At 42.7% G+C, this 11187-nt stretch overlaps 1 protein-coding gene and 1 long non-coding RNA gene across 2 annotated transcripts in view; one reads left to right on the top strand and one right to left on the bottom strand.

Moving 5' to 3' along the window:
• The first annotated feature begins 201 nt into the window (after positions 1-201).
• FBXO28 (F-box protein 28) overlaps positions 202-11187 on the top strand; it is a 32289-nt gene continuing 21303 nt past the window's right edge. The window contains exon 1 of the mRNA XM_074949196.1: positions 202-447. Coding sequence (XP_074805297.1) covers positions 232-447 — 216 coding nt within the window. The 5' untranslated portion in view covers positions 202-231. The remainder of the gene's footprint in view (positions 448-11187) is intronic.
• LOC141985254 (uncharacterized) overlaps positions 8049-11187 on the bottom strand; it is a 47313-nt gene continuing 44174 nt past the window's right edge. Inside the window, exon 3 of the long non-coding RNA XR_012638894.1 lies at positions 8049-9011. This is a non-coding gene — a long non-coding RNA (uncharacterized LOC141985254). The remainder of the gene's footprint in view (positions 9012-11187) is intronic.

The raw sequence follows: 11187 nt of genomic DNA, 5'->3' as shown, positions 1-11187 counted from the left end.
AGGCCGCTCCAGCGGCAGCCCGGGGCCTGCAGGGGGATCAGGCCACTGGCGCCCAAGGGCCCGGGGGGGTCACAACTGGGGAGGGGACGGGCCCAAAACGCCCCTGTGGGGGCACCCCAGGACACCCCTCCGCGCCCCCTTAGCGGCGCCCAGGGCGGGCGGGGGTCGGAAGTGCTGTCACAGGAAGTCCCCCCTCCCGCAGCCGAGGACTGGAGGGGGACAGGGCCCAAGATGGCGGCGGTGGCGGAGGAGCGGCTCCTGTCGGAGGGGGAAGGAGGCGCCATGGGCTCGGCGCGCCTCTCCCCGCCTCCGGCCCCCCAGCTCCAGGGGGGCCCGGCGCTCTTGGAGCAGCTCCCTCAGAGCAACACGCTGGTGGGGCTGCCCATCGTGGCCATCGAGAGCATCCTCGGGTTCCTCTCCTACGACGAGACCAGCCAGCTCCGCCTGGTGAGGGGCCGGCCGGCGAGGGGGGGGGCTCCGTCGGGCGAGGGGGGCTGGGTCATCAGCACCGCCTGGTGGGGGGCGAAGGGGGCAGGGAAGGGGAAGGGGGAAATATCAAGCCAGGGCCCGACTGAGCCCAGGGCCCTGCTGCTCCCCCCCCCCCCCGCTCGAGTCCGTCACGTCTGCCCCTGCTGCTGGGAAGCTTGGGGTGAAATACCCACCCCCCCGGGTTTTGTTTAATGCAATTACTCAGGTCTGTCCGGAGGGAAACGAGGTGGGCGGAAGGGGAGAGGGGCCCACTGTCACCATCTCTTGCAGCCTGATGTTGCCCACTGGCCCGATCTTACCTCAGTACTGTGCTGGAGTTGTGGAAAAGCCAGGCAATTCCCCCCACACTGTCTTCTGTTCAGTAACTTCTTAGTTGGGGGATGCATTTGTCCCTTTTTCTTTCCCACACACCCACCCCTCGAAAACCCAAACAAGAGCCTGTGTGTTAAACGTTTTGGTTTATTTGCCTTGGGAGGCATGCTATTTGTCTGCGCATTGGTTTCCTTACTTAACTGGTACATCCGTCTCCTTCATGTTTTTTAGAAATGGTAGCATTATGTTCCAAGACTGTTCCTCCTGTGAAATGCTTCCTTGTGGGTTTAGATTGCTGAGTCCACATGTCCACTTATTATTTGTAGTACAGTAAGTGTATATGATATATAGAAAATGTATAGGAAGATAAGAACTTTGCTGCAAAGAGCTTAGGCCCAGATCCATTAAGGGACTTAGGCACCACACTGTTCAGCATTGCAGCATCTAATGTTTAGAAAATCACAGGAACACAAAGCCTGGGTTAGGTGCCTAGGCTCCCTGTAGAATGAATGGGGAGAGATAGGCACCTTAGAATGAGATCCACAAAGCCAGAATGCTAGACCGGGATATGTCTAAGACAGCCAATGGGAGATGCTGACTGCAGGGAAGTGCATAGCTCTGCTAGCAACCTGGAGAAGAGGTTGTCCTGCTGCCTGAATTGTGTGTGGGGCCTGAAACTAAATGGCTTGGGGATGGGGACCTCCCGAATGGTTAGGGCACCCACACAGGGTCTGTGAGACTCCCAGTGCAAGTCCCCTCTGCTCCTGCTGGGGGAGAAGGGATTTGAACAGGGATCTGCCACCTCTCAGGTGAGCGGTCTAATCAGAGTTTATAGAGTGGTGGTGGGCAACCTGTGGCCCATCAGGGTAATCTGGTGGCAGGCCGTGAGACAGTTTGTTTACATTGACCGTCCGCAGACACGTCCACGGTTCACTGTTCCCAGCCAATGGGAGCCGTAGGAAGCGGTGCGGGCCACAGGGATGTGCCTGCCACCGCTTCCCACAGCTCCCATTGGCCAGGGATGGCGAACCACTGCCACCGGGAGCTGCGGACGGTCAATGTAAACAAACTGTCTTGCTGCCCGCCAATAGATTACCCTGATGGGCTGCGTGCGGACCGCAGGTTGCCCACCACTCCTATAAAGTCATTTTAACTCTTTCAATGGCCCAGTTAATATTTAATTATTCAATTGTTTTATTAAAGTGTAACAACTTCAGTAGGTGAGACTGAGGAAGATCCATATCAAAATATTCCATAGCTTAGTAGTTAGGGCATTCATATGAGAGTTGGCAGATCCCAGTTCAAATCCCTTTTTCCCCCTCAGGAGGAGAGGGCACTTGAACTGGGGTTCTCCAACATCCTGGCGAGTACCTTATCCACCAGGTTAAAGGTTTTAAGGAACGTTCTTCCTCCCTCCTGCTACCCCTCCTCCCCCGCCCGGATTGCCTGAGGGGCACAATATGGTAACCGTGCCCAGAGGTTGCCTACCAGATCAGGTCTCTGGATGTGACTTAAGCAGCTGAACACCTTCTCTTTCCCAGCTTGTGAATCATTCTGGGGCTTAGGCAGGAGATAGGCATCTGAACCTTTATCATGAGGCAATAGTGCTCAGGCAGGTGATAGGCACCAGGGTGCCTAGGGTGAGGCTGCAGTACACATGCCCAGAGGAAAAAACTTAGGTGCTGAGTGAGTTTAGGCATCTACAGGTTAGGTGGCAGCTGAATGGGAGTTTTGTCGATTGCAGTGGCCCTTAAAAACAGGACTTAGGTTTCTGAGTACCTTTGTGGATCACACCCCTACTGTCTCACTCAGACAGACATAGGTCAAGAGTTAAGGTGCAAAAAATGTGCAGAGATGTAACTGAGATCAGTGTACATCATGCTTGTAGTGTCTGAATAGCGAGGGAGTATAAACTCTGGACCAAGCCAATAAATTACTTGTTGTGGATAATGAAGTAGAAGGATTAGGAAGCTTATGTAACCCTCGCTAAATTTGTGTACCATACTGTTTCTATTTTAAGACCATGTAATTAGACTTTCTGTGTAACAAAACAAATATTAGAACTCTAATATGACAAACATATTTCTACAGTAATTTGGACTACATTTCTGGGAGAAATATTTTACAAAATCTGCCAGTATTCTAAAATGTGTTTGTCTGATTCTAATATTAAATTGAAACTCCTGGAGACAGGGCTCCATTTCTGTTTATGCAGCACCTCACATGCTGATAATCAGTAAGTATTTTCCTCCAGGATGGATTAAGTCCACCAATCCTCACTAAGGTGTATGTATGTGTTATTTTGAAAGTAGGCTATATTTCAGACCTGCCCAGCTATGAAGAAACCTTAATAGCATCTTTGTGTATACTACTTTGGCAAACTTCATTAGTACGGCTCATTATTAAAGAATGATGTTTAAAGTATAGTACGAGGAATTGTGGGATTTTGCTTTCAATTCCGCCACAGCCTTTATGTGTGACATTGCCTGAGCAATGTGACCCCTCTCTGCCTCAGTTTCCCTGTCTGTAAAATAGGGATAATATTTACCTCAGCGGTTTGTGAAGCTAAATGAATGTTTGTAAACATGCTGAGATTCTTGAATGAAAGCAAAGTGTTATATTTACCTAGGGGGACTATTTTGTGATAGTGGACTGCTTTTCTTGAGGGGAAAATAAAATTTTTTTCCCTTTTCTGAACTCAAAAATGCTTGTTTTGCAAAGAAATTGGTTATTATGGAGGATAGCTACTACCAATAGAAGTGCCGGTGGAAGCCCTATTGTTGGAATATTTAGAGTTAGTCTGGATAAACTATTAACAAATATATTGTAGGGAACAGTACTGCACTGAATGAAGGATGAACAAAATAATTCAGTGGGTCTATTCCATCTTTAATTTTTGATTCAATGAAAGCGAAAAACAAATCCTTTCACCAAGTTCCTCAGAAGGCATTTCTCTAAAGATAGATGCAGAGGATAATTATTCCAAGAGAAAGAAAGTACACACCTCTTTTCCGACCGTCCGCTGACACCAAGAATCTCAGTGTAAACACTTCTGGCTTCTGTTCCTCCAGGAATGGAAATATATAATAATCTTCACTTTATCTGTCTGAGGCTATTTAAAGGGATCACTCAAAAACTAAAACAGTTTATTAAATGTGTTCAATCAGCAACCATGTTGAATCCAGTAAAGAAGAATTATGCAAGTTTTTAGTGCTGTATGGGAGCCGTAGAGCCTGTTCTAGACAATGAGATTCCAATGTTTATGTTAAATCTCTTTCATAGTTCCCCAGAAATCTTGTGGAGTTCAGGTAGTAATCTGCTTTAAACTCTTCAACATATGCTCAGGTATAAAGTAATAGTATTGATGTATACTTAGACTTCTGTAAGCGGTTTGACTTGGTACTGTACGACACTTTGATTAAATAACTAGAACAAAATAAAATTAACATGACGTGCATTAAATGGATTTTTAAAAAGTGGCTTAATGGACAGGGCTCAAACATTGTAAATAAAGAATCATCATTGAGTGGTTATTTTTCTGATGAGGTCCTGTAGGGATCTGTTCTTGGCCCTATACTATAACATTTTTTATCAATTACCTGGAAGAAAACAAAATAATCACGAATAAAGTTTGCAGATGACCCCAAAATTTGGGGGAGTGGTACATAATGAAGAAGACAGGTCGTTAATACAAGATTGCTTGGTAAACTGGATGCAAGCAAACAATTTGTGTTTTAATACAGGTAAATGTGTATATATTTAGAAACAAAGAATGTCGGCCATACTTAAAGGATGGGGGACTCTATCCTGGGAATCTATGACTCTGAAAAGGATATGGGGGTCATGGTGAATAATCAGCTGAACATGAGCTCCCAGAGGCCAAAAGGGCTAATGCGATCCTTGGATGTATAAACAGGAATCTCAAAGAGGAGTAGAAAGGCTATTTTACCTCTGTATTTTGCGCTGCTGCAACCACTGGTAGAATACTGTGTCCAGTTCTGGTGTCCAGAATTTAAGAAGGATATTAATAAATTGGAGAGGGTTCAAAGAAGAGCCAGGAGATTGATTAAAAGATTAGAAAACATGACTTCTAGTTAGGCTTGTAACAATTTGTTTTTATTATTTTGACAGATATCAATATTTAAGTTTTTTATTTTTATCAATGTAAATGTTCACAGTTCCTCACAATTATGGGTTTTAAGTTTTTTTTTAATTTTTATCTATTTAAATTATTACAGTTGTAGGAAATTGTGGGGGTGTCAGACAATTATTTTAATGACACCAGACACAAATTCAAAAAATTAAAGCTTTATATCTGTAAAAACACATTGACAGCATCACATGCCATACAAAACAAATATACTTTAGGGCTTTCAAGCGATTAAAAAAATTAATTGCGATTAATGGTGCTGTTAAACAATAATAGAATACCATTTATTTAAATATTTTTGGATGTTTTCTACATTTTCGAATATATTGATTTCAATTACAACATAGAATACAAAGTGTACAGTGCTCACTTTATATTTATTTTTGATTACAAATATTTGTACTGTAAAAAACAAAATAAATTTTTTTTTCAATTCACCTAATAAAAGTACTGTTGTACAATCTCTTTATCATGAAAGTTGAACATAAAAATGTGGAATTATGTACAAAAAAAATCTGCATTCAAAAATAAAACAAGAAAGTAAAACTTTAGTTTAGAGCCTACAAGTCCACTCAGTCCTACTTCTTGTTCAGCCAATCACTCAGACAAACAAGTTTGGTTATAATTTGCAGGAGCTAATGTTGCCTCCTTCTTGTTTACAATGTCACCTGAAAGTGAGAACAGGCATTTGCATGGCACTGTTGTAGCTGGCGTCACAAGATATTTACGTACCAGATGCACTAAAGATTCATATGCCTCTTCATTCTTCAGCCATCGTTCCAGAGGACATGCTTCCATGTTCATGACGCGCGTTAAAAAAATAATGCGTTCATTAAATTTGTGACTGAACTCCTTGGGCGAGAATCGTATGTCTCCTGCTCTGTTTTACCTGCATTCTGCCATATATTTCATATTATAGCAGCCTCTGATGATGACCCAGCACATGTTGTTCGTTTTAAGAACACTTTCACTACAAATTTGACAAAATGCAAAGAAGATACCAATGTGAAATTTCTAAAGATAGCTACAGCACTTGACCCAAGGTTTAAGAATCTGAAGTGCCTTCCAAAATCTGAGAGGGATGAGGTGTAGAGCATTCTTTCAGAAGTCTTAAAAGAGCAACATTCTGATGTGGAAACTGCAGAACCCAAACCACCAAAAAAGAAAATCAACCTTCTGCTGGTGGCATCTGACTCAGACGATGGAAATGAACATGCGTCGATCTGCAGTGCTTTGGATTGTTATTGAGCAGAACCCATAATCAGCATGGACGCATCTCCTGTGGAATGGTGGTTGAAGCATCAAGGGACACATGAATCTTTAGTGCATCAGGCATGTAAATATCTTGCGACGCTGGCTACAACAGTGCCATGAGAACGCCTGTTCTCACTTTCAGGTGACATTGTAATTAAGAAGTGGGCAGCATTATCTCCCGTAAATGTAAACAAACTTGTTTCTGTTAGCGATTGGTTGAACAAGATGTAGGACTGAGTGGACTTGTAGGCTCTAAAGTTTTACATTGTTATGTTTTTGAGTTCAGTTATGTAACAAAAAATCCTACATTTGTAACATGCACTTTCATGATAAAGAGATTGCACTACAGTACTTGTATGAGGTAAATTGAAAAATACTATTTCTTTTATCATTTTACAGTGCAAATATTTGTAATAAAAAAAATAAAGTGAGCACTGTATATTTTGTATTCTGGCTGTAATTAAAATAGATATATTTGAAAATGTAGAAAAACATCCAAAAATATTTAATAAATTTCAAGTGGTATTCTATTGTTTAACAGTGTGATTAATTGCAATTAATTTTTTTTTGAGTTAATCACGGGAGTTAACAGCGATTAATCGACCACCCTAATATACTTAAATAAAACTCTTAAGTTCTCAAGCAGCTTTTTTTTTTGCCCCCCCATTTTGCCTGTCTGGAAATTCCATTTATTGATGGAAATATTTTTTCATTGGTTTGTATGTCTACTGGAATTTCAAATTAAAAATGTAGCCCTTCCAAGCCTGTTTGTATTGATAAACTGAAAAAACTCAATCTATTTAGTTTAACAAAGATGGTTAAGGGGTGACATGATCACAGTCTATAAGTTCTTACATGAAGAACAAATATTTAATAATGGGCTCTTCAGTCTTGCAGAGAAAGGTATAACGTGATCCAATGACTGGAAGTTGAAGCTAGAAAATTTGAAATCAGGTGTACATTTAACAGTGAATGTAGTTAACCATTGGAACAGTTTACCCAGGGTCATGGTGGAGTCTCCATTGTTGACAATTTTTAAATCGAGATTGGATGTTTTTTCTAAAAGATATGCTCTAGGAATTATTTAGGGAAATTTCTATGGCCTGTATTATACTAGAAGTGAGACTAGATCAGCGTTTTTCAAACTTTGGGTCGGGTCGCAGCATGTCAGGCACTGGGTCGCTCTGGTCAGCACCGCCAACCGTTGGTGGTGCTGCCCAGCTAAGGCAGGCTAGTGCTTACCTGTTTCGACACTGTGCTGCGCACCGGAAGCAGGCAGCTGCGGGTCCGGCTTCTAGGCAAGGGGGTTACGGGGCTCCGCGTGATGCCCCTGCTCCGAGCACTGGCTCCGCACTCCCATTGGCCGGGAGCCAATGTGAACTCTCAACCAGCCCATGGGAATTGTGGGGAGGGGGGCGCGGTACCTGCAGGCGAGAGTCGTGCGAAGCCGCTTGCGTGCCTCCATCTAGGAGCCAGACCTGCTGCTGGATGGTTCCGGGGCTCAGCGTGGTCTGTGGTGCCAGGACAGGCAGGAAGCCTGCCTCTGCACCCCAGCTGCGCTGCTGACCGGGAGCCACCGGAGGTAAGTCCGCACCCCAACCCTGTGCTCCAATCTCCTGCCCCAGATCTGATTCCCCCCCCCCCAACCTGGAACCTCTTCCTACACCCCAAACTCCTATTCCCCAGCCCCACCCCAGAGCCTGCAACTCCAGCCCAGAGCCCTGACCCCCTCCTGCACTCCAACCATGAGCCCCCCCAGCCCGGAACCCCCTCCTGCATCCCAAACCCCTCATCTGCAGCTCCGTTGGGTCCTGGGCATCAACAATGTTCTTCAACTGGGTCCCCAGAAAAAAAGTTTGAAAACCACTGGATTAGGTGATCAAAGTGGTCTCCTCTAGCCTTGGAATCTATGAACTGACATAGTGAGTTGGACTTGCTTACATAGATCACTTCAGTCCTTTCTGTTGTCCCTGGATCAGCACTCTGGAGGATACAGATGTTCTAATTTCAATTACTCTTTTGATATCTCCGTATCGCCCCAGGGGACTGATGCAATCAGATTTTTCTCAGGTGAAATATATTGGAGCCAGATAAACTGAAAAGAAGATGTAGGTTGAGTGGAAGAAGGGCAGGGAGGACACAACACTAGCAAATCTCTTTAGTACAATGGAGAGGTTGGCTCTAGGAATCCAAAAGTAGCATAATTTGTGTTAAAAGCCATAAAGCTTGTAGTTCTGTCATTAAAGGTGGAAGTAAAGGCGCATCACCTGTTTGTGATGTCTGTCATCTCATCAGGCAAGACCAAGATCATCTCACTCCACAAGAAAAACATTCACTATGCTTCATAGGGCAGAGTGCCATCTGCTGTCATTTAAAGCGCTGTATATAAAATGCAGCTGACTGGTTAAGAAGGGAAATAGATCTAAACGTATGATGTCTAAACAAATAGGTATTTGGAAATACAATTCAACAACTAAGGAGTCTCAAGTCTGCTCTATTTGCACTAAGCCATAACTTTAAAGTACCCAAGTTTTACTCCAGACAGATGAATCCAGGGGAAAACAGTAGCTGACCATCTGTCCTTCAGATGAAGGTCTTCAGGGGGTCTGCTTTATGCATTTCCTTTCTGCCCATATCTAATCATAAGGAACTCTTGAGGTTTTGATTGAAGTTGCACCCTGCTGGTCAAGCTTTTTGAAAAGATCTGGTAATCCTGTTGGTTAGGAAACTTGCACATCTTCCATCTTGCAAAGACTTCTGTTCTCAGGTTTCAATGACTCTGCAACAACTCAGTCCGATTACCTGGCTATTGAAAAAGACAGGATGAAGAGGAAAGGATATTCTGAGAAGGTAATCAATATCCTGATGGCATTCAGAAAGCATTCCACTAATATTCTGGGTTTAAGTAAAAATAAAACACTGACAGATACCGCTTTTCTTTCTATGAACGCTTTGAATGTGAGGCAGCATTGTATAGTGGTTAAAATGCTGAATTTGGATTCTATTCCCAGCTCTGCCATTGGCCTGCTGGGTTACCTTAAGCAAGTTGCTGCACCTCTGCCTCAGTTTCACCCTCTGTTCATATGAAGTAAATATCACGATTCCCATTGTTAAAGCATGTAGATAGCTTGTGTTAAGTGCTATATAAGAGCCTGGTATTTCTGTTCTGACAGCTGAGATCAGAAGAGATATTCTAGGCCTGAGATTTGGGAATTGACACTTGGAGGAATCAGAGTAGCAGCCGTGTTTAGTCTGTATTCGCAAAAAGAAAAGGAGTACTTGTGGCACCTTAGAGACTAACAAATGTATTTGAGCATAAGCTTTGGTGAGCTACAGGTGTAGCTCACCAAAGCTTATGCTCAAATAAATTTGTTAGTCTCTAAGGTACTTGGAGGAATGGCATTTTTGGTGAGGGGTCCTCTATTTGAACTTGCTACTTTTGTCGATCTTCAAGGGTCTCGGTTTGCTGACCTTCAAGCCACAGTGATGGCCCATCTCCTTACTTAGGTTCTTGTCTGTGGTGGGTTTGCGTGTGATGGACATTCTTGTCTGAAGGACTGGGTAGGGATGATGTGGCTGTAAGTTATTTTTTGAACTAGTTTTGGGATGGATTTGTTGCTGCCAGTTGTAGACAATATGTTAGATTGTGGTTTTTTAAAATGTATTTAAACATAAATGGATCTAGAGGCTTGAATAATGGACACTTTTTTTTAAACAGTGGGACAATAAATGTCTACATCTTCAGTTTTCTATACAGCTGTGATATCCTGGAAATGAGCTCCAGTTCAAGTTACTGCCACAACAAGGGTGGCTGGAGTGAATAATCCAGGATTAATCTCCACATGTACTCACTGAAGACAATGTTGTCATGAACTCTGGTACTTATAACCAACTTCATATTTTGCAGGTTGTATGGCATACTTCCCTTTTCTGTCTACATCCAAAACATAAAGAAAAAATGGTGCAAGCTGTACACTAGAGTTTTACTATTCCAGAACTAAGAACTTCAGGAAATCTATGGCTGTTCATTTTACTTCACTGTAGAATTTAAAATAAGGCCTAGATAATTTCTATAACAAGATGGCTCAAATAATCTGAAACAGAAGCTTTATAAAGTATAAGGGAGCTCCAGGCTGTGGTGCAGTGTATCTAAATATTTTGCATACTTTCTCTCTCATATGATCTCACTGCTTGTCAGATCTCTCTAGTGAGGATAGGCAGACGTGATCTGTGCTACAAAGGAAAAGCTGCTAAATCTGTGAGATTGTGTCAACCACTTCAGTCGTCTACAGAACAATTAATGAAAATATATTTTTAATTTCTGTAAAGCTTTCACATGGTTGCTCTGCATGTGGTGACTTACATTATTCTTTCTAGTTCCAATTCTTCAGTTTCATTAAGATTTTTCTGGAAGAACTTTAAAGTGCTCAGTTTGGTGCATGGAATATACTTGACAGGTTTGAGGTCTGCCGCAGACTTATGATAGTAGGAAAATCCTCTAGTGAGGCTTGGTAAACATGATCATTATGAACAGATTAAATTTACATTTTAAAAGTAATGGTTGTTTTGTCCATTCAAATCACTTGCATTCAGAAACTTTCTTGAGGAAATAGTATAGACCATTTCCAACATAGTAATGCTATTTTGCTTGCTACTGCTGGCTAGAGGAAAACCCTTCTGTTTGAGACTAATCTTCCTATGCTGATTCTCAAAACTGGTCCTTGAAAATAATTTCTGGCCACATCTAACAAAGTAGCAACTGGCAAAGTAAAGGATATTTTTTACTAATTCGTTCGGTTTCATATTTACTAATACTTTTAAAATGGGGCTAAAACTTCCAAGTGGAAATGTAAATTTTCTGTTGTGCAATATAATATAGAAATTGCGATTTAATTAGGGCTCTGTCTGTCACGGATTCCGTGACTTTCCACAACCTCTGTGTCTTCTGCAGCAGCCAGAGTGGCTGACCCCAGGGCCGCCCA

This window comes from Natator depressus, chromosome 3 (genome assembly GCF_965152275.1).
Source record: "Natator depressus isolate rNatDep1 chromosome 3, rNatDep2.hap1, whole genome shotgun sequence".
Taxonomy (NCBI): Eukaryota; Metazoa; Chordata; order Testudines; family Cheloniidae; genus Natator; species Natator depressus.
This window is presented reverse-complemented; position numbering and strand designations above follow the sequence as displayed.